General features: G+C 51.1%; 1 protein-coding gene and 1 long non-coding RNA gene across 2 annotated transcripts; both read left to right on the forward strand.

Annotated features, from left to right (window-relative positions):
* Positions 1-407: 407 nt before the first annotated feature.
* Positions 408-3,518, forward strand: CDKN1B (cyclin dependent kinase inhibitor 1B). Its single transcript, XM_063395347.1, has 3 exons — positions 408-1,308; positions 1,835-1,965; positions 3,276-3,518. The coding sequence occupies exons 1-2, from the start codon at positions 834-836 to the stop codon at positions 1,954-1,956; spliced, it is 597 nt and encodes a 198-aa protein (XP_063251417.1). The 5' UTR covers positions 408-833; the 3' UTR covers positions 1,957-1,965; positions 3,276-3,518.
* Positions 3,519-12,473: 8,955 nt separating this feature from the next.
* On the forward strand, positions 12,474-19,012 carry LOC134549605 (uncharacterized). Its single transcript, XR_010080144.1, has 3 exons — positions 12,474-12,608; positions 17,409-17,561; positions 17,685-19,012. It is a non-coding gene; the product is annotated as an uncharacterized LOC134549605 (long non-coding RNA).
* Positions 19,013-23,515: the final 4,503 nt, after the last annotated feature.

Raw genomic sequence — 23,515 nt, forward strand, 5'->3', positions numbered from 1 at the left:
CTCGGCGGGGACGTGTCGCCACAGCCCAACCCAGAGCGGTGGGGACGCTGCTGCCGCAGCCCTGACTCAAAACCAGCCGTCACCACTCCTCAGGCGGCTCGGGCGAGCGGCGGGATGGGGCGAGTGTTTTTGTGGGGTGGCACAAACTCCGCCGGGCTTGGCAGGCTTTACAGAGGGGTGAAGAGGCGGCCGTGCCACCACCCCCGTGTTCCCCTCCCGGGCTGGGCTCGCCGTGGCCCGGCCGCGCTCGCCCCGTCCCACCTTTAGAGCCGGCGGCGGCGGCGGGGCAGGGCCGGGCGGACGGGGCGGTGCCCGCCGCCGTAACCAATGGCTCGGCCGGGCTGTTTAAATAGACTTCTGCTGTCAATCATTTTCTTCTTCGTCAGCCTCCCTTCAATCGCCATATTGGGCAACCGAGAAAAGGGCTCGTCTCCCCTTGTTTTTTTCCGTCTCGCTTTTACTACGCGGCGGCGGTGCGAGCGGCAGGGGCATCATCGGCACCGGCGCCATCGCCATCAGCGGCGGACCGGCACCGCGGGGGCAGCGCCGCGCTCCGCTCCTCACCCGCCCGGGGCTCCCCGGCGGCGGCAGCGGCGGCTCTCGGGGCTCGTCCCGGGGCCGGCGCTTATGCAAGGGCGCCTCCTCGCCCCTTCTCCGCGGGCCGAGGGCGAGCGGGGCCGAGGCGGGGCCGCAGCGCGGGGCAACGCGCAGCGGAGGCGCGGAGCGGAGCCGCCGGGCGCCGGGAAATAAAGAGCGGCGGAGAGGCGGCGGCGGCCGCGGAGAGAGAGCAGCGAGCACCAGAACCGCCGCCCGGAGCCACAGCGTGCGGGGAGATGTCAAACGTGCGCATTTCTAATGGGAGCCCTACCCTGGAGCGCATGGAGGCCAGGCAGTCGGAGTACCCGAAGCCGTCAGCGTGCAGGAACCTCTTCGGGCCGGTGAACCACGAAGAGCTCAACAGGGAGTGGAAGAAACACCTGCAGGAGATGGAGGAGGCGTACACGAGGAAGTGGAATTTCGATTTCCAGAATCACAGGCCGCTGGAAGGCAGGTACGAGTGGCAAGCCGTGGAGAAGGGGAGCTCGCCCGACTTCTACTTCAGACGCCCCCGGCTACGGAAAGCCGTCTGCAAGTCCGCCGGCCGCCAGAGCTTGGATGTAAACGGGAATTGCCAAACCGTGGTTTTTGTCGGTTCTCAGGGAATCTCAGAGGACACTCACTGTGTAGCTCAAAAGACTGATGTTTCAGAAAATCAGACGGACTTTGCAGAGCAGTGCACTGCCCAGAGGAAAAGACCCGCGGCCGATGGTAATGTACCCCACGGCTCTGCCCCGCGTCCCACTCGTGTCAGCGCCGGGGCTCCGGCCCCTCCGCCCCTGCCACGCGTGGCACCGGCTCGGCGTGTCCCCCCCGCCCCTTTCCCCCTAGAAAAGCCCGGGTAGTGTTTGCGGTCCCGGGGGGCCGGCTAGAGTGAGAGTGGGTAGATGATTTGCAAGGAAGAGCCCTTAGACGCGGGTCAGATCCCCCGACCCCTCGCCGCCCCACTGCGGGCACCCGGGCTCCTGCCCAGGTGGGAGGAGGTTCACAGCGCTCAGCTAAAGATGAACGTGGATTTTAGCCGAAAAGAGGGAACTTGGATCTCCTGCCTAGGGAGAAGCCCATCTCCCCACCCCCTGCTCGCTCCACGCAGCCGATACCTGACACGGGGATGTGGGAATATTCCCCCTCGGCTCCATCTATCCCCCCTGGATGCCGAGCAAACATCTAGAAGGAAAATATTTTAATATCTTCCCCCCCCCCCCCGCCCCCATCGTTTCTAATTTTCCCCTCCTAGATTCCTCTCCTCAAAATAAAAGAGCCAACACAAGAGAAGAAGAGGTCTCAGAAGACTCCCCCAGTGCCAGTTCAGTGGAGCAAACACCCAAGAAATCAAGCCCGGGAAGACATCAAACGTAAAGCGTTTAGGTCAGTTCCCCTTAGGGTCTGGCGTTAGGATGCTAGCAGGGGAAAGAAGGAGTGACCCAGTGTCTATCCCGCGTCTCTAAGGTGTGGGGAGGGGGCTTCGAGCCCCTCTGGGCTCTCGGAGGGTGTTTTCTCCGAGGAAGGGTGGCTTTCCCCGAGCGCTCGGGAATGGGTGTGTGTTGGAGGGTGGGGAGTGGGAGGCGCAGGGCTTGAAAAGAACAAAACAAGGAGCGAAGCCCAGCCTGGGCTCGGCAGCGTCAGGGGCTGGGGCAGGGGCTGGGGCAGGGGCTGCAGAGGGGCTGCCCCTGCCTTCCTGCGGGCCGGGCACCGCGGGCAGGGAGAGCCCTTTCCTCCCGGGGACCGTGCGGGTGCAGGGACGGAGTTGGAGACGCGGCTGGTGCATCATGTCAGATGCCAGGGGGTTTCGGGGGGCTTCCCCTGGCCCCCGCCCCCCGGGCTTTGCACCTCCAGTGTCAGCCTTGCCGTCGCATGTCGCGGCCACCTCCCACTGCGGGAGAAATAAGTCAAGAAGTTGTGTTTAAGGGGAATTCGGGCACTTTCTCAAAATCCGAGCAGTGCAAGGTTGTGTTGGTGGTTTTTTTTTTTTTTTCCCCTGTTGTTTTGGTTTGGTTTTAGAGGCTGGCAGGAGGAAGGGAGCGGGTTAATGGGAGGCTGGGTTGTGCAGCTTTTTTTTTTTTTTCCTTGCCTTTTTTTTCTTTCTTTTTTTTTTCCCTTCTCCCCTACCCCCTTTTTGTTGTTTTGTTCTAAGGCGAGGGCTGGGGCGGGGAGAGTTGGTAAAAATTGCGCCGGCGGTTTGGGACCCGAGGTTAGGAGCGAGGTTTATTAACAAAAAAAAAACCAACCAAAAAACAAAACAAACCCAACGATTTGCGATTGTGCGGAGAGAGAGATTAAGCTGTAAAGCAGAAGTTGCAACAAATTAGTCCCGCTGGGGTGAGCCGTGGCCGAGCGCGGCCATGCGAACGGCGCCGCTCCCGCCCGCTCCGGGGCTGGGGGCACGGGGGTCCCCCCGCGGTCCCGCCGGGGCACGGAGGGGCCGGGGCCGCTGGCGGCGGAGCGGGAGCACGGCCCGGCCCGGCCCGGCGGCGGCGGGGGGGCGGCGGGGGCCCCGCCCGGGCTGGGCCCGCCCGCCCCGGGGATGCGGTGTCGGTTTGAACCGGTTGCGCCGCGGATCGCGTTTCTTGTCGATGTTTTCTAATCGCTTTCCCCTCTCCACCTCTTTTTTTTTTTTTTTTCTTTTTTTTTTCTTCTTTTTTTTTTTTTTTTTTTTCCCCTCATTATTCCCGTTGCAGAGCGGAGGATGTGCGCGTCCTCGTTCGTCGAGTGCGGCGGGCGGAGATGAAGCGAGGAAGATGTAAAGTTGTAGTGGGAAAGGAAAAAAAAATACATATCGCCGATCTCCGGGGGATGGAGATCCTGTACAAGCACTGAAAAAAAATAAAAAAAAAAGAACAGCAACAAAACAACAGCAACAAAAAGCAAACAATAACACTAAATTTTAGGCACTCTTAAAAGACCTGCCTCTAAAAGCATTGGATGTAGCATTGTGCAATTAGGTTTTTCCTTATTTGCTTCATTGTACTACCTGTGTATATAGTTTTTACCTTATGTAGCACATAAAACTTGTTGGGCGGGGGGAGGGACTGGAAAAGGGTGACGGATTGGAACTTGCTTTCACAATCTAGCAAGCAATGAAATCTATGAAGAGAAGCAGTGTAGGTTTTTTATTACTTAAAGATGTATTGTCCCTTTAAGTGGGTCCACAGTGTTTTTATCTTTCTTTTTTTAAATTTTTTTTTTAGAATTTTTTTTCATGTATCATCATGGTAACTGTTCAGAGCAGATTATTGTACAATTTCTTCCTACGGCATTAAGCTGAAGAGGTGGGAGCTGTGATGATTCCGTTATGTAGTAGCAAAAGTTCCCCACCCCCCTCCCCCCCAATCCATATATCAAAACTGATAGCCTGTAAAAAGTTGTGTAAAATCATCCCACCTGATTACATTGCCTGATTTTTTTTTTTTAACCTAATCTGGAAGGCTTTTGCTCTGAATCTGGAATATTGTTTTCTGATCTGACCCACTTCCCGAAGTGTTTGTGTGTGAGAAGAAAAGGGATACTACATCTTTAAACAGTATTTCTACGTTGCCTGTGTACCTGTATGTAAAAATAAAAAAAAAGTTTGAAGTGTACCTGTGTACATAACTCTGTAAAGACACTGAGAAATTATACTAACTTATTTATGTTAAAAGATTTTTTTAATCTAGAAGACAATATTTTTTCCCCATAAAGCCAAAGTGGCATGTTTTTGTGCATTTGTAAATGCTCTATTTGGTAGACTTTTTAGAGGGTTTTTTCAATTTTTTTTTCTTCTTTTTTTTTTTTCCTTTTTCTCATAATTAATATGGCTGTGCTTAAAAGATTGCAGACTGAGCCAATTTAATTTTTTTTGTAATATGTGGGGAAAAAAAATCAGATTGATATTGTTTCACATCAAGCAATCAATAAAGAAAACTGCCATATATAAGAAATATGGTCTTCATTAGTGTGTGTTTCAACCTCCCTCAGCCTGGCACAGGAGGATCTAAGACTTCAAGAAATAACAACAGTTTTCCTTTGAGTATTTCCATCTCTTCACGGGTCTCTGGCGCAGGTGAAAGTAAAGGAAGGATGCAGCACCCTTGGGGTAGCGATGTTTCTTCGTGGAAGGGGGCTCGGGCTTTGGAACGAGCTTTGGAGTGACCGTCCCGGGAGGGATTTCAGAGACGTGTGGATGTGGCACTTGGGGACAGCGTTTAGTGCCGCGCTAACAGCTGCAGTCAAAAGAGGGCTTTTCCAACATAAATGCCTCTGAGTCTCCTCTGTGATAATTGGAATGATGTGCCGTCTTGGTGCAAAAGAGCGCAATTTCCTGTGTCATACTGTTTTCGGGGTCTGGGGTGGGGTTGTTTATTTTTGAGTGAGAAGAGGTAGTTCGAGGTGTTTCTTGCGCTTTCTCCTCTGACTCCTAAAGCTTCGAACTGGAGCCCAAGAGAGCAGCTCCCGGGCCGCCACCGGAGAGCCAGCGCACCCCGGGATTCCCGGGACTGTCCCTCCGTCCCTCGCTGCCGGTGCCCGGAGCCCCGGGGCATCTTCGGCGGGCGGCCGCCCGTGGCTATCAAAGATGGCGCCTCGCACGCCCCGGGCCCGCGGATGCGGCCGAGGCACCGGCCGGGGATGCGCCGGGCAGAGGGAGGGACGGCACCGCGGCACCGGGAGGGGATGCCCGTAGTGCGGGGGATGCCGGGGGCTGCCCCAGGCTGCCCGGTGCCAGCGGCCCCCTCCGCCCGGGGATGCGGGGGAGAGGCGTTCTCAGCCCCGGGGCTCGCGAGGAATAAATAAACACGTAAAAGAGCACAGAACGGGGGCGGAGGGGGAGCACAGCTCCCTGCGAGGCTCGCCAGGGTCCTCCCCCCTCCCCGGTGCAACGCGATCCCGTTGTTTATCCCGGCCGCGCCCGGGCTCGCCCTCGCTCCGAAAGCTCCCCGAGAACGCCGGGCTGTGCCGGGGAGAGGGCCCGAGCCCTCGGCCGCCAGCCCCGGGCAGGGCAGGGCAGGGCGGGGCGGAGGGGCCCGGCGGGCACGGCCGGCGCTGGCGCTGCCCTCGCCCCGCTGCGGACCCGCGCTCCATGCCCGCCCTCCTGCCCCGCACACGGGGACTGCGGCCGCCCCGGCGGGAATGCGCAACCCAGCCCGCCAAACGTGGAGAACACTCGCGGAGATTTAGGAAAAAAACAGAAAAAGAAAAAAAAAGTTACGTGATTTTTAAATTTTTTTTTATTTTTTTTTCCCGTGCTCCAGCACGAACAAAGTGATCTCGGTGGAAAATAAATAGCGGCGCCTCCCCGAGCCGGCCTATCCCCGCGGCCGGCGCAAGCCAAACCCCGCCGGGCGGGGGACGGGGGCAGGGCGGGGGGGGTTGGCGCTGCAGCCCCGGGCCGGGGAGGCGGCGGGCGGAGCCCGTCCTGCTTCTCCGTCACGTAGGGTTGGGATGTGCCCTCTGACCAACCCCCCCGCTATTATTTTTAATACTTTTTTTCGTCGCTGCTGTTTTTCCCTGCGGCCGATCAGTGCCGCTTCCCTGCCCGCGCGGCAGCGGAGCACCGCCCCGGCCGCCGCTTCCACCGGGGCCGCGCCCGCCGCTATCGCAACAGCGCCGGGGGAGCGCCGCGCCCGCCTCCTCCTTCCCCGGTGACCCCGGGGGATGCGCGGGGCGGCAGCCAGAGGGGGGAACATCCCCCGCCGCCCCGCCCGGAGCGAGGGGGGCAGGGCGGCCACGGCCCGGGCCCGCCCCGCGCCCGCGGGGGCCGCTGGTGGCGCTCGCACGGCCGCGGCCCCGCGGGGAGCTGGAGACGGGGCCGGGCCCGCGCGGCCGGGGCGAATCTTTGAATTTTTATCTCCCCCTGCCCCTTTCTCCTCCCCGCCGCAACGTTTCGTCCGCGGGCGGCTGGAGGCAACCTTGCCTCGCTGCTTTCGTGCGCCTGGCAGCGCTCGGGCGGGGCCGGGCAGGGGCCGCGGCGGGGGAGGGGCAGGGCGGGGCGCGGGCCCGGCCCGCCCCGTCTGATGCAACCGCGCGGCCGCCCCGGGGTGCGCACGCAGCGCCCGCCCTGCCCCGCCGGCTTTTCCCCTTCCTCCCGCCTGCCCTCACTCTCCGCTCCGCCGCCTCACGTACGCGGGGACGCGCGCAGCCCCGGCGTGTGCACACGCACGTACCTGCGCGCTCACGGCGGCGCGTCCCCGCCGCGCTGGGGCTGCGGGGCTCCCCCGGCTGCAGCCGCCGCCCGACCGGCGCCCCGCCATCCCCCGCGCCCCGCCATCCCCCGCGCCCCGCCATCCCCCGCGCCCCGCCATCCCCCGCGCCCCGCCATCCCCCGCGCCCCGCCATCCCCCGCGCCCCGCCATCCCCCGCGCCCCGCCATCCCCCGCGCCCCGCCATCCCCCGCACTCCGCCATCCCCCGCACTCCGCCATCCCCCGCGCCCCGGTTCGCGTCCCGCAGCGCTCCCGGTCTGCTGGCGGCTTCCCCTCTCGGCGCTTCCATGCAGGGCCGCGCTGCGGGAAGGGTTGGCATTCCCATTCCCTCCCCTTGGTGTTCCCGTGCCAGAGAGGAGAGATAGGACCCCTTCCTTAGCTGGAGTATTTTGGACGTGAAGCTGACCGTTTCTCACTGGAGGCGTTTGGCGGGAAGAGAAAGTACTAACAAAGTGTTCTTAAAGTCAACATTAACACCCACTGCTTTTCAGCTGCGGAGCCAGCCTCGTCTTCCTCAGATGGGGAAATTAGCTGGAAAACGATGTTTTCCGACGTCCGTACCCATCTGTACTTCTCAGTAGCTTCAGCTGAAAAAACCTGGAGCCGAATTTCATTTTGAAAAGAAAATATTCCACTTCAGGAAATAACAGCATGTTTTGTTTCAATATCCTACAGCTTTTTGTATTTTTTTTAATTGAAAAGTAATTTTCTATCCTCATTTGTTATGTTTTTTAAATACCAAAATAAAAAGGCCACAGTATAGTGTCTTTAATAAAATGCACGATCTGCAGTAAAATAAGATTATATTGTATGAATTGTTTTGATCTTTCACCAAGTTAGACGTCTTCTGCTTTCATTTTAGAATTGAAGACTTACACTTCAATTCTAAAGACATTTTAGAATTGAGGACTTTCTGTACTTTTTTAATACTGACTTTTTTCCCCCTCACCTCTAATGTTGCGTTTACTTATGGAGCTGAATAAAGGCGTTTTTTCCTGCTGGGCGGGTTGTATCTGCACTTGTGGTTTGCTGTGCTTCATCCAGGCTCAGCCACCTCCTCCATCCAGGCAGCTTGTGTGCCTTTCCTCTCCCTGCCTGTTTTCTGTCTTGCCCACATCAGTCATTGCAAGACTCAAAATAAGGCCAAAAAATAGAGGGGAATGTGTTTTTCTTTCTCTATTTTTTTTTTAAATTCTAATAAAAATAATTCCTCATTCACTTCACTTAAAAAGCAAGCAAATGCATACTTTCCTATAATATAAAATTAATAACGATAATATAAAAATAACGTGTCAATATGTAATGATAATATGCCAAGTGCAACTGCCTAAAAACAAACCGGCATCAGACTCCCTGCTTCTCCCTGGAGCAAACAAAGCTGCCACTGCTTTGTGACCCCTCTGGAATTCCCCCCATTACCCAACTGTGCCTGGCTGTGTGTACCTTGCCCCTTTTAATGAACCTGCCGATCCACAGGTTCCCCACTAGCCATGGGCAGTTTGTTTGCTGTTGAGGGGTTGTAGGATCCTTTGGGGATCCGCTCTCAGCTCTCTGGGGGCAGCTCCCTGGCTTTTGGAAAAGGGGAGGGTTGCTGCTGCAGATGGCACATTGCGGGATGTCACTGCAGTGGAGGACACCAGCGTGTGGCCCAGCTGGACCAGGCTGACCTGGATGGGTGCTTGTGGCAGGCTGTGCTGTTCTGTGCTGGGCTGTGTTTTTCTGTTCTGTGCTGGGCTGTGTTTTTCTGTTCTGTTCTGGGCTGTGTTTTTCTGTTCTGTTCTGTTCTGTGCTGTGTTTTTCTGTGCTGTTCTGTTCTGGGCTGTGTTTTCTGTGCTGTACTCTGCTGGTAGGGGCTGCCCCGCTCCTCCCGGCAGCTCTGGCACCTGCCAGCCGGCTCTGGTGGAATCAGGGAGCAGCACACCTTGTGGTTCAGCGCTCCCCGTCCGCAGAGACGGGCTGTGCCAGCTCAGGCTTTTATACCTGGCTGTCCTACTGTGCCTGCAGCTGTTTGGAGGAGACAGCAGGCAGGAACATTAGTTTCATTCCAGTTTTATCCTTGGCCTCACATCTGAGTCTTCAAGCAAGGATTCCAGTCGTGGGCAGAAGCCCCATTTTGTGTGCTCCAGACGCTACTCCCACAAAGACCCAGCAGTCCTTTACATGGAGGCCAAAAACCCAACTGTTGCCTGATAAAGCCTTTCTGTCATGACTGGCTCTACCCAGAGTGAAACCGGGCACCTACAGGTGTGAAAAGGGCTCCTTTCCCCTGCTACCTGGGCAGGCTGGAAGAGCCCTGCAAGCAGATGGCTGTGTCCTGAGAGCTGTGGTCCTCACTTGCTTTGAGGAGAGAAGCTGGATGTCTGGGACTGACCATACTGTAAATTTTTCCTGCCAGGTGTGAAGCCTGGAGTTGGTACTGTGAGCTTGGTAACCTGGTACACCACACCAACTTCCTTATTTTTAAACTTTGTTTTTCTGGAACAAAGCGGTTGTTCCCATCTGAGCTGCTGACTTCTGGATGTATATATTTTATTCTAGTTCAAGACTGGGGATTCCAAGTGAGGACATTGCATACACAGATGAATATAGATATTTATTTATTTTTATTAGTGGAAGAGAGACCTCTACTGGCTCAGCTCACAGAGCCACTCGACTGACCACAGCCAAATTCTCTCTCACCTTCTCTTCCCCTACCTGGGAAATCTTCTGTGTCACAGCCACTTGCCAAGGGCAACTAAGAAGCAACATCTCATGTTTTCTCATTGAAAGATCCAGCATGTGAGGAGTCCCTCAGCTGTAATTGCTCTCACGTGAATTTGTGACAGCCCTGGGTGTAGTAAATCAAGTAGCTTATTTCCTTTAGGAGGAGATGAATCTTGGGCACTGATGCAGAGCAAAGAATTAGAGTGTTACTGGTGCTGGAGGAAAAGTCAGTAGGGTGTTTTCATCCATGCCACTGATTTCAGTTGCCTTTTAATCTCTTTATGTTCTTCCTCCAAGCTGGTTCTGTAGCACTGCAATGAGGATGGCTACAGAAACCATCTCATGTGGGTCAGAGCTCTTTAGCGTGTTGCCTCTGCTGTCAGCTGAATAGGGGTTAACTCCTACCTGGGTCATGCCTGGGGTTGATGATCAGTTGGATGCTTCTTTTCCTGGGTTGGGGAAGAGTTAATGTGTAGTGTGTTTTTCTAGCAAACCTATCTGAGCACAAGTAATGCAAAACAGGGCTTGGTGTTTGCAAACAGGTGGAGCTGGGTGAGCCAGTAAAGCCTGTAAGTCCTGAGCTGCCAGTCTGGCTGAAAGCAACAGAGGCAGTAGTTCCACAAAGTTGATCAAGGAACTGGAGCATCTCTCTTATGAGGAAAGGCTGAGAGAGCTGGGGCTGTCCAGGCTGGAGAGCAGCCCCAGCTGAGAGGGGCCCTCATCCCTGGGTGTCCCTGTGTGCAGGGAGGGCTCCAAGCAGGGCCCAGGCTCTGCTCCCTGGGGCCCAGCAATGGCACCAGAGGAACGGGCAGGGACTGATGCCCAGGAGGTTCCACCTGGACATGAGGCAGAGCTTCTTCCCTGGGCAGGGACCGAGCCCAGAACAGATTGTCCAGAGAGGGAGTGGAGTCTCCTCCCTGGGGATATTCCAGACCCCTCTGGACACAATCCTGTGCCCTGTGCTCTGGGATGGCCCTGCTGGAGCAGGGAGGTGGGACCAGATGACACCACTGTGGTGCCTTCCAGCCTGGCCCATCCTGGGATTCTGGGATTCTGAGTACTGCTGAAATGCTGGCTGAGGCATCCCCTTCCTTCCGTATCCAGCCCACTCATTCCTGCCCCTGGCACTGCTGGTGAAGTTAGCTCAGGAGCTGCAGTAGGGAATGGATCTTGCAGAGATTTCCCACCTTCCTTTCTTTGTTGTTGGTTTGTGTGTTGATATTTTTTTCTCCCCAGCTGGATCCATTTCTGGTCTTGCTCCTCACGCAGCTGGCACCAAAAGCTTGGCCGGCACAGTGGGTGGGATGGGAGGGAGCAAGCTGGCTGCACTGCCATGAAATCACAGCCTGGGAGCTGCTGTGTCTCGCTTGTTCCTTGCAGTAAAGCGAAAATTAAAGCCTTGTGCAGGACAAGTGCTGCCCATCCCATGGTTGTGAGGCTTGCTGGAAGGTACTGGGCAATCTTGGGTGCTGCAGCCCAGGCCTCTGCCTTCCAGCTTTCTCCTCACGTCTCTGGCCATCAAAGTCTGCTCCACAAATGACCTGAGAGCTGCTTAGCTGGGGAAATAGAGGTTGGTGTTGATGGCCTGAAATTTCTGCATTGTTTGCCAGGGGATCTCAACCACAGAGCTGTTCCAGAGAGATCTGCTGAGTCCCAGTTGTTCATTTTTTGTCGGAAAGTGGCCTGGTGCTCTGGATGCAAAGATAGAGGAATATGCAGCTGTGGTTTCTGGAGCTGCAGGCTGGTGGAGTGGATCCTCTCACTGTGCCTTTCCCAACAGATCTCTGTAACAAAAACACTTGCTTTGTTTGAAAAGAAAAAGTTGCTCTGCAGCCACATTTTATATCTTTTCCTTTCACCTCTCCCACCTGTACCCCTTTTCCATTCTTTGAGTGGTGAGAGCACCCACTAATTTGCATTCATTACTTCTCATTACTTCTTCTTACCAAGTTTCTCTTCTCTCTGGAGAGTGTTCTGGGTGATGCATTGTTGGGTCCTGCTGTCCTTGTGATCTGCTTCATCTTAAAAAAAAAAAAAGAAATATTCACTGTGTATTGAGTAGAATTCTGTTGAGCAGGAGCTAGAATATTGTTCTGCCCCAGATGCTAAGTACTGAGCCTGTTTTGTTTTGTTTTGTTTTTTTTCCTTTTCTTTTATCCTTCCTCCCTCCTTCCAGATCTTTTGAAAAGAAAAGCTTGACAGACCTGATCAGTTCAGGTCCTAGGATGTGAAAGTCTGCAAGACCAGCTAACCTCACTGTAGCAGGTCCTCTGCTATACTCATTTAAAATCTAGCTAAAAGCATTTCTAATTTCTACATCTTACTGCATCACTCCCTCCTGATGCCATTTAATGCTTCATCTAATCTGTATTTGTAAATGCCCCATTGGTTTGAAATTGCTCTTGATGTCACCACATCATGTCCTACCTGCCACCCTCACCTTCAAGTGTAGTTCTTGTCTGAAAACAATGATCCTGACGGTATTTTATTTAGCTAGTGTGCTCAGCACAAAAAGAGAGTCTCTGGTTCTTCCCCTGAAGAGCATTGAAGCAGTTTGCACTGCTCTCATTCATACCCAGTGGTTAGCCAAGGTGTTGCAGGGGGCTTTGCTGGTGGTTTACTGGGATTTAAGGAATCACTGTTGCTTCTTACAGAAACCTGCCCTCTGTTTCTGATTGCAATGCTTGGAATAGAAGAGTTGCATCAAGCTTGTGTCTCCTGTCTTTATGTTCCAGGTGCTCAGTGGCTTGAATGCCTCCTATCTATGAAAAATCTGAATTTCAACCCCCTGCCTTTCAGAAGGGATTGTAGAATCACAGGATGGCTTTGGTTGGAGAGGGCCTTTAAAGATCATCTAGTTCAATGCCCCTGCAAAGAGCAGGGACGTTTTCAACTGGGTCAGGTTGCTCAGAGCCCACTTCAACCTGGCCTTGAATGTTTCCAGGGATGGGGCTTTTGCAACCTCTCTGGGCAACCTGTTCCACACTCACCACAGACAATCACAGACCAAGGGGAACAGTTAAACCTACCTGTCCAGAAGACAGCCAGTGTCTCAAGGACCAGTCCAGGACCAAATAGCAGAAATGGCACCAAGGAGAATCACAGACTTCCATCTTTCTGCTCTCTCTTTAAGGTATGCTTCCTGGTGCTGATTTCTCTTTGCTAGAAAAGATCCAGAAGCACCTTAAAAATAAAATGCCAAAATGAAACAAGGCACTGAACACACAGACCTTCCCTGGGCAGGAGGATGGGAGTGAGCAAGCAAACCACATGTGACAAATGCTAGGCGTGTTGCTGAATGCAACTCTGGAAGCTGCTCAGATGCTGTGGTCAGGTGGGTGGGTATTACAAACCTCTCTGGGCTAGAAAAGAGAAACATTTTTCCAGAAAATGAAAAATGTTTGGTGGAGAGAGCACTGAGAGGTAATAAGCAGGCAGCAGAAGGCCTTTTGGAGTAAAGCTGCATTGCCATGGTGCTCTGTAAGTGACCCATCACTCCAGAGTTAGGAGGTACCAGATGTGCTTGTGGCAGTGCTGCTGAGGCAGGAAAGATGAGACAGAGCTGCTGTACCTCGGGCTCAGACTGGGCCTGCTTCTTTCCAAACAGCCAGAGGCTTCTGGGAGGGTTGTTTTTCCCCAGTTCTTGGATGTCCTGCGTGGGTTTTGCAAGAAGCCCCAAATGAAGGGCTTGTTGGGAGTACCTGCTTTTAATAGGAGTCCTTTGAGTAAGAGTTTTGTCCTTGCTCTTCAGTTTGTCTCTTCAATGGCTGAAGAGTTCAGTGCACTGAATTGCTCTTTCTCTGGTGTCTGTGTGCCTTTTGAAAAAGACTAAAAATATTGTTTGGTGAAACAGTTGTTTTGTAACTGTGGAGAAATTACGGAGGCTAAAACTGATATACAAAATAGTGTTTTGTCTGATGAGACGGGAAACTGGTTCAGAAATCCCACAGCCATTATTAGACTGTTCCTGGTACAAATCCCAGTGCTGAGGATGCTGTTGTGCTCCTTTGGAAAAGCTCTGTAAACCAAAAATGGGTGCATTCTTCTTGGCCCCCTGATGATCAGGACTTTGAATGGAGCCTGTGAACCTCTGTGGTGATGGGACTTTCATTGGGGCATTTACTTGCAGAACATGGGACTTGAGTAACCATGTGGGAAAGTTGCCACTGTTTTAGGTACTCTGTAAGAAAAGGGTGGGAGAGTAGAGTGAGAGAGATGGGGGGACCATCTGAATTTGAAGTCTTTGATCAAATAGAAATTTTTTTGGGGGGGTCACTGAAGAGAAAAAGAGTAGAAAAGCTTTATGAAAACATGATGCTTAATTTTTTGTTTGTTTGTTTATTTGTGTTTGTTTTGAAGCCTGATAAGTATTAAGTTTTCTCATATATGACACATAAGGCAGCACACAGGATGATAGAGTTCTTTCAGGCTGCCGGAGTCCCCTTCTGCCTGGAGATAGATAATTTATTGTCATGCATGACCTTTCACTAGTATCTGATGGTACCCCAGGGTGGCAATCTCAAAAGACCAAAAGAAACTGAGGACACCAGGATTATGCTGAAGAATCTGAACATTTTTTTTCTGCTTTGTGCACCAGCCACAAAGAATTACAAAATTTTTTCAGTCAAATGTGGGGAAAATAAGCATTTTTTCACTTTTTCATTAGTACCCCACCAGAAGCTGGATATCTGTAATTTTACAGGAACACTCAGAATTGACAGGGGGCCATTTGTGTTTTTTGTGGGATCTCAGAGGAGGTAGATAACATTGCATCTTTAATCTGCCCTGAAACAGATTAATAATTACAAATGGGCCTGTCCAAAGACAGAGTAAATGTTTTCCTTCTTTAAGAAAATTTGCAAACAACCTGTCCACTCTGTCTCTTCCCTCTTTGCTCTGCAATTTCTCTGCAGTCTGGGCCAAAGCCTCTGCAAGGATTGGCAGGAGCTGTAACCAAGGCTTGGGACACCACTGATTCTCCACTTCCCTGCAGTTTGTTGCCCCTTTGAAGAGCAGCTGTTGCCTTTGAAGTGAACTTTTCTGAGCAAATGAGTATCGGCAGAGAGGCTGAGATTTTGGCTGGAGATGGGCAGCAGCAAATTCCCTTCCCAGAGGGGGCTCTGCTGGCAGAAGCCTTAAAACACTGAGGTTCAGCTGCTCCACCAGCCCCTTCTCACTCAGAATACTCAAGTGGGGATGAAGCAGAGGCACAGCAGAGCTGCTATGTGTAAGCCTCCTCCTGGCCTGAAGTCCTCAGGAAGGAGGGAGGTTGCTGTCCTGCCTGGCTGTGACCAATCTTTTTGCTTTTTGCTCAATCTTTTTGCTGCATTTCTGATCTGACCTGGAGCTCAGGTGAAGGCAGAGTTTGAAGTCCAGGCTAACCTGCCTGCAGAGCAGGATGGGGTGCTGTGTTGCACAGGTTTTGTCTGTGTTAGAGGCCTCATGGGCAGGACTGAGTCCTGCAAATGCTCGGATGTCTTTGTGTTACCCTTCTGCCACCTTTGTTCGAGTGGTTTTTTCCATATCCAGTTATGTCTTTTCATTCTCTGCAGTATGCCCTTGTTTGCTCTACACTTCTCCAATCTGCTTCTGACCTCTGAATCCAAACCCAGTCTTGCTGGTGGTTTGTGCTGATATTCAGAGCTATTCCCCATTTCTCCTGAGCATCTGGTATGTGCTTCCTCTGGCTGTGAGGGAAGTGGCAGGTTAATGTATTAGAGACTGGAGCCAGAGCCTGACTTTTCATGTTAGGTGCTTAAAACACAAATGTCTGTCCTCAAAACTGTGGGTTGTCTGTCACGCCTGCCTGAAGGTGCCTCAAGTTCCTCAGTATCTGTTTTACATGTGATGCTGCTGAGGTGCCAAGGTCAGGAGTACTGAGCATGGCTGGCTCCTCCCATGAGATCCTCTTGAGTGTATCCCTCTGTCACTCCTGGGAGATGCTGGTACCTGATCCAAACTATGCAAATATTACCAGGAGGGCAAAGACTGAGAATTCAGCAAGGGAAAATGTCACTCTGATTTAGTTTGGTGGCATAATGGCTCTGTAACATAAACTGTCATGCAGATGTGGGTATGGGTATATTTGGCTGTACATCACCTGCTTTGCTGTGCAGGACAGCCCTTTGGGAAGACAAACCTGGAACCTGCTGGGTGGCCTTATTGATTTTTGGGTTTGCTTTGTGCAGGGTGATTGCTGAAACAAGACTTGTTCATGGATGTCAGGTCATTCACAGCACTGTGTTTTTATGCAGCTTTTCACAAGCACTAACTGAGAAACAAACCAGTCTTCACGGCCACTCAAATTTGTCTTGACTAAGCACACCATTGCTGAATAAAGTATGCACCTATTGTTTTCAGACAGCTGTAATCCCTCTCCAGGCTTTAGGGTAATTTAATCTCTTGGCATGACTGTGCAACTCCTGTCATTTTTAGGCACATACATTAAGAAAAGGAAAGGTCCATTTAATCTGAAAACATATTAGCAAGCATTCCTGGTTCCACAAACCTGAACCAGGTACCACAGGGAATAAACTGGAAGTCATTAACATCTGATTGCTGTTGGATGGCCAAAATGAAGCAGTTTCAGACACACTCCCTACCTCCTTTTGGAGGTACTGCAAAGCGAGTTGCTACTCTTGAAGATCATGGCAGCAAAGGTTAAAAAACTCATTGCAGAGTATTTTTTGCTGATACCAGCTGTCCACAATCTGTGTGTGGTGGCCTGCTGGCCGTGTGGGTGAGCTGGTGGGGATGAGAGAAAGGCCTGAAGTCCTCTCATGTCAGTGATGGATGTGTCAGTGCCCTTCCTGATGAGGCCCGAGGATGCTGAACTCGCCTGTCTGCCACCCCTGGTGCTGCAGCCCAGAGGACTGTCACTGCCTGCTGTCCTCCTCCTCCTTCTCCCAAACTCCTGAGTCACTCAGGACAAGTGGCAATGGAGACTGTCAGGCTATGTGATGAAGCTGGTGGCCTTGGGCTTCCAGATGCAGGGGCTGAGGCCCTGAGTCTCCTCTTTGGCACAACAAGGGGCTCCTGTATTGCTCACCATGGGACTTGTGCAAAGTTGTTTCCCTCCTCAGTTCTACAGGGGAGATGGGGTTACTAAAGTCACTAAAGTCACTGAAATCAAAGCAGTTTCCTGAAGGAGGTGAGGATTTAGTTTCTTTTTGAATATTTCCAGCAGCATCATCCAACAGGCACTGGGACATGGGATAGAAGCTGAGGAGGATGTTGTTCAGGCCTCCACAGACTCTTCTAGGCTTAGCTTGGGTGGGAAAGTGAGGCTCAGGCTGTGCTTATAAGTGTCCTCTGAGAAAGAATGAGGAAAGGCAACGGCGAGGGACAAAGTGAGGGAAAAACCCTTAAGCTGTGGCATTTCATGGGGTGGACAGCTAGCAGGAGATTGTTGACTGTTTGTTGAAAAGCCTCGCTGGCTGTGTTTGCTTTGGATACCACAAGTCACCGGGTCCTGGTGGGGACTGTGAGTCATGCTCCTCCTTGCAGTGGAAAACACGGATTCATCGCCGTGGTGCTGCGCTCCTGGCAGGGCGGGCGGCCCCTTGGGGAAACGGGAAGGTGGCACAAGGCAGGAGGCGTGGAGGCCTTCCCCTCCAAAGGGGGCAGGAAAGGTTTTCTGAAATGTATTTTTCCCTTTGGGCATTCATCCTTAGTTCTGGGGAGAGCATTGCTGTGACCTCGAAAACGGGACATGCTGGAGTTCTTGTGTGCTTGTGTTGCTGTGGACACAGGGCTCTATTTTTGTGCCTCTTGCATAAGTTTTACCCATATCTTGCAGTGCCTTAAATGCATTTTTAGGGTTTGGGGTTCTGGGCAGCTAAAAGCATTGAAGTTGCATCTTCTGTGGTCTCCGTGGGAGTTCTGAGAAGGCTGGTCGTGACCACGTTCCCTCTGCTGTCTCTTCTTTTGGCAGAGCTGAACCAAGTGGTGGTTTCATCCAGTTTATGAAGGAGTGATGCCTTTATCTTGACTCAAGAGATGCTGGAGCTCCCTTTCTTTGGCTCATGGAGAAGCCCTCAGTAGAAGAGAAGAGTAATACCAGCATCTGTTGGAGGGCCAGCACGAGGTCAGCATGGTCCAACACTGCCAAAATACCAGTGCTAATTCTGGTCCTGAGCACACAAATCACCCAAGACTCTTGGTTTTCCTTGTACCAGTCCCAATTAAACCCTTGATTTTATTCCTGCAGGAAGGGAAGCACAGACCTGTTGTGGCTCCAGGTGTGTGTACAGGCTGTCACTGGCCTTGCCTAGCAGGGGAAAAGGACCTCTGTGTCAGGTGGTGGTGAGCTGTTAACTCCTGCCTTTACATCAGGGACAAGAAATTCCTTCCCTGCTCAGGGACCAATAAGTCCTTTGCTCTGCCACGCATTAACACATGCCTTGGTATTACCCAGTAAACGGTGGAATAATAATAATGTGGCTACAGGCCATCTGAAATGAGGTTGTGGCTGTAGCTGTCCCCATGGGCCACCTGCTCCTGCCTCCTGTGGGAGAGCTGGGGCTGGTAAAGAGGCTGTGTGTGGTAAGAGGATAGGTATTTAAGGAAATGGGGTTTAAATGAGAACTTAATTACTCGCTTTTGGCCTCCTAACTGAGCAAGAAGAACATGAAAACCTGAAATTAGGCACTTGTTGCATTCCAATACAGGGAAGAATGCCTCCAGTATTTGAAAATAATTCGAAGATAAATAGAATTAATACTTAACATATGAAAGAGACAGCTAATGTTTTGACAGACAAGCCTCCTCCTCAGAGCCAAGAACATGCATTACCTAAAGGAGGAAAATCCTCATTTGTACTGCAGGTTGCCAGGAGTCATAATTAAAGAACAAAATTAGTTGAGGAGAGGATGAAATGGAGAGTAAAAAGATTGTAGTTTCTTAGATAACTCTGCAGTTGTTGCTGAAGGAGCACACAAACATTTCTGTGTGGTTTTTTTTTTTTCTTGATCTGTCTCTATGTCCATCAGAACACTCACTGCGGGTTTCCTTTTATTAAAAATAAAAATAGAAATGTCCTGCTGAGCAAGTTGTTCTGCCATGGGTGGAGATAAGCCTGCTTGCCCTCTGTTGTGTAGAGTCTCTGATGTCTAATTAGGGGTGAGGTGGGTTTTTTTGCTGTTTTAGTGAGTCCATCATGAGTCCATCTTTCCTTTGTCATCCACTTGAATGAAGTGTGAGGGTTCCTAGAGCCTTGGATACAACTGCTCCACTGGCACATTTGATGGAAATTTCCTGGGCTGCTGAAAGGCTCCTGGAGGGGTGAAGGGGAAGGGCAGATAACCAGTAGTATGGACCCACCCACAGGCCATATAATTGCTCATTTCTGCAGGAAACCAGCCTGAAATTTTGGAGAGGATTGGACCTATTGGTAGGAGATTTGTTATTCTGACGTTATTAACACTGGCTTTGGTTACCCAGATGTTCCCAAAAGGCAAGGAAGGGTAGATAACAGCAGTGCCATGGCCAGAGAAAGGTTAACTGGAAAGGAAATCTGAGGCTTTTTTTTTTGTCAGAGAAAAACTGTCTCACTTAGAGATATAAAACCCAAAACCTTGCACACCTTTCATAGCTGCAAATGTGTAAATTTTTTCTTCCAGAAAGGTATCTAGATGCTCACTTACTTTATTTGAGTCAAGATGAAGTGGCCACATTTTCCCTGCCTGGAACATCTGCAGAAATGCCACTGAGGGATTTTGGCTTGTTGTTTTAGTGAGAGAATTACAGAAATCCTCCCATTTTCTCTTCTTTAGAGGTTAGACCAAGAATACATTCAGCAGTCATAAGCTGTGGTGTATTAATGGAAAGAATTTCTCTAAAAAATGTCCACTACTCCTAGAAGGAGATTTATGCTATGTAATCCACCATTTCAAAGGCTAAGGTCACCACTGAACATGTCAGCCCACCGGGATATCATAACACATAAATTACATAATCAATAGCACATGTTTCCCCCCTTTCTTTACCAATTAATGGATTTTTGAAGTAGAGAGCTTGGCTTATATTTTCCCAGTCATGTTGGATGGGAAAACCCTTCAGAAGGAAAAACTCTGATGTTTAAGGTGTTCATATCAATTCTTTCTTCAGCAAATGCACAGGAGCACAAGCTGTACTTCCAATTCTGCTTCCTGCCTTCTGAAAATTTTATTAATTCTTCACAAAATTGAATGTATGTACTACTGGAAGATAATAAATTTTTAAAATTTCATTTCAGATTTGTAACCTTTCCATGCCAAAAGACTTCTCACAAAACCATCTTATTATCCTTTACTTCTTCAGTTCTTCTTGCAGATTCTGATTAGAGCATTCTTCTAATTTTGAATGGGATAAGATGAGATAATGAGTGATTTATATCAATTCACAGGATATTTCCTGTTCTTACCATGATTTTGTATAAAGGTAATGGGAGTTTTTGCCTCACTCAGCTCTTTGCACTAATTTTTCATCCTGTTGATTTACTTATCAAAGTAGAGGCATTTGGGACTGAATTGTGAAACTCAGTGTCACTTGTAAGCATAACTCCCATCATAATCCTTATCAGTGTAAGTGGCTTAATTTTTTTTTTTTTATTTTTGCAAAAAACATCCAGAGTAGTGCAAGCAATATTTCATGATATTGATACCTGATTGTGTCACGTGAAAAGACATTTTTAAACGTGCATAGGGAAGAGAGACAAACACAAGCTCATTTTCCTGCTGGTTTTCTTAACTGTTCCGGGCTTGGTTTGTCACCTTCACTTTCTGCTTAGGATTTTGTTGATACAGTGTTCTTAAACTGAAGAAAACGAAAGAGAAACCAAACTCCCCAAAGCAAAATGTCTCTGTGTTTGTGGTGTGTGGAGGCTCTTCCTGAGTCCCAGGCTCAGCAAATTTCCCAGGACATCTTTCCTAAGGCAGCCAGAGGCATCAAGGGTGTATTTCTCTTGGCCAGCCTCTCTGCAGAGATCCCTTGGAGGAACCCGTGCTGTGGTAGGGTTTCCTCTCAGGGGAGATGAGACTCAAGGAACCAGTTCCTCTCCAGAGGGACAGTCCCAGTGCTTTTGTTTTCTTGTGGCCGTGGTTAACCACTGTCACTGGAAGATCTGCTGTGCAGTGCTTGACAAATGCAGAGGCATTGCTTCTCTTCTGGGGAATGGCTGGTTGGCAGCAACTCACCTTTTGTGAGCCATTAGCTTTTGGAGAACCCAGAAGTTGGGAAGACAGGCCCCTCATAGTTTGTCCATCACTTCCCTGCATCCCCTTATTCAAATGAGACATCTTCCTTCTTTCCACCACGATCCAGGCTCATGGACAAAGCTCTCAGGTGGAGTTTTCAAACCCCAAAAACTCTCCCCTGAACAGACTGAGGTTTCTGGAAAGCTTATGTGGCTGATTTGGGGAAAATCACACAGGGGTGGCAGGAGGTCTGGTATTGGTGGCACAAATGCCATATTCCTTTTCCAGTGTGTGGAGCCATCACAGAATCCCCCAAACAACTCTTTTCATACATATAGTCTGTAACAGGGTCAAAATGTGGTGGTTTTTTTTTCCCTAGCCTTGTGCTGAGAAGCAACTGAACTATTTTGCTGAAGGTTTCCCAAAAACCACTTAGTCTGGGGCAGGGAGCAAGCATGGAAAAAATCCAGCCCAAACAGCTGGAATCTGGCAAAGTTGAACACAAACTGAAATACATTCTTCTCATAGAGAAGTGTTGGGTGACTTCTGATATTCAGAGTTCCCTGCTCCACCTGTGTAAGACACACAGGCAAAGTGTGCAGCACACCCTCTGTGCTCCTTATCTTGGGTCTGGACTGCAAGTTTTACGTGTAAAAATGCACACCCTTTTCTATACACCTAGAGCTGCACAGCTCCCTGCAGCACAGGATTCCTGGCTCCAGATCTGTTGCATCACTCCCCTGATGTCATCCTGGCATATTCCACCTCCAGCATTCTTCTCTGCCTGGAGGAATATTATAGTACATGCTGGGTTTTATCTTTTTTCTTTTTCTTTTCTTTTTCCTTTTTCCTTTTTTTTTTCTTCCCTGGTTGGTCACTGCCACTGCTGAAAATCAAAGGCAGCCTTACACATTTGTCTCTGTTTTTCATTTTGTTTTGCTACAGAAGTTAAAAAGAAAAGCTTTTGAAGGACTTTCTCTCAGCACAAGTGAGGAAGCAGCTGTTTACCATGAAAAAATGCCCATAAGTTTGTGCTTCCTGAGCTAGGAAATTACTGCTGTTGCTGCCACCACTAATGTTGCTCTAGACATTTCTTGTGGCCTTGGAGATGACACTGTGGCACACAAGGCTGGAGGACAACACTGGGGTGGGGATGGGAGACCAGGCAAAGTCATGTGGCTCTGACTCACTGGAAGTTATTTTTCAAAACCTTTACTGAGACCTCATGGCCAACAGTCTGTGCCAAGCCCTGTAAGAAATCTCCCCTGTGTTATACTTTCCTTGAAAGAAGAGTGGAAGGAGCAAATGCTGTGGGAATGTTGGTCAGCAAAGCCTGTGAAACTGGTAACAAGGATGGGAAAAAGAAATTTTGCTGTTTCTGCAAATCTGAGAGAGGAAAATCACTGCAATCCACGATCAGTGTTGGCACTCAGCTAAAACCTGTCTGTGTAGAAGACTGGGAAGGGGAGCTGGGGGCAGGAGGTACAGGCGTGTGTGGCCTAATGTCACAGAATCATGGACTATCCTGAGCAGGGAGGGACCCACAGGGATCACTGAGTCCAACCCCTGGCCCTGCACAGACACCCCTCAATCCCACCCTGTGCATCCCTGAGAGCGTTGTCCAAATGCTCCTGGAGCTCTGGCAGCCTTGGGGCCGTGACCATTCCCTGGGGAGCCTGGGCAGTGCCCCACACCCTCTGGGGAAGAACCTTTCCCTGAGATCCAGCCTGACCTTCCTGTGACACAGCTCCAGCCGCTCCCTCGGGTCTGTCCCTGGTCCCAGAGAGCAGAGCTCAGGGCTGCCCCTCCTCTTCCCCTCAGGAGAAGCTGCGACTGCGATGTCTCCCCTCAGTCTCCTCCAGCTGAACACACCGAGTGTCCTCAGCTGCTCCTCACACGGCTTCCCCTCAAGGCCCTTCACCATCCTCGTGCCCTGCTTTGGACACTCTCTAATAGATTAATGTCCCCCTGATCTTGTGGCACCCAAAACTCCACCCAATATTCCAGGAGAGGCTGCCCCAGCCCAGAGCAGAGCGGGTCAGTCCCTCCCTGGCCCGGCTGGCAGTGCTGGCCCTGGTGTCCCAGGACAGGGCTGTCCCTGGTGTCCCCAGGACAGGGCTGTCCCTGGTGTCCCAGGACAGGGCTGTCCCTGCTGGCTCAGGGCACTGCAGCCTCATGTGCAGCTGGCACTGAGCAGCAGCCCAGGTCCCTTTCCCTGGCACGGCTTTCCAGCCTCTCCTTCCCAGGCTGTCCGTGCAGCCAGGGCTGCCCCATCCCAGGTGCAGAATCCAGCACTGTCCCCTGTTGAACTTCCCATGGTTGGTGATTGCCCAGCCCCGACATTTGTAGAGATCTCTCTGCAGGGCCTCTCTGCCATTGAGGGAATCGACAGCTCCTCTCAGCTCTGTATAATCTGTGAACTTGCTCAGTGTCCCTTCCAATCCTGTATCCATTTATAAGGATGTTGAATGTGGGTCTGCAAACGTGTGTGGAGCAGTGAAACCTGTGTCAGGGGCTGTGTAGGCATTTAAGGTGTCTCCCTGTGTGATGTTCTTGAGTGGCCTGCACTCAGCGGTGCTCTGTGGCCCTGTGTGGGATGATGAAGGCAGGCACCTACCACAGGGGTGTGGGACCTGCTCTGAGGGCCAAAGACCTGTTGCCTGTAGGTTATTTTTGAGGCCCTGGAAGAAGCGTGTTGCTGGACAAGGATTTGAAGCCCAGTCCCACCTACCCTAGGCTGGTGTTTTACCTGTAGCCCCTTCTTTGTTCTGTGCAAGAAGCTGGGCATGTAAGCACAGGTCTCAGACATGGTCAGGTGTGATCCAGTTTAGTAACTCCACCACTGCCACACCTGGAAGCAGGGGAG

Source organism: Prinia subflava, chromosome 4 (assembly GCF_021018805.1).
Source record: "Prinia subflava isolate CZ2003 ecotype Zambia chromosome 4, Cam_Psub_1.2, whole genome shotgun sequence".
NCBI lineage: Eukaryota > Metazoa > Chordata > Aves > Passeriformes > Cisticolidae > Prinia > Prinia subflava.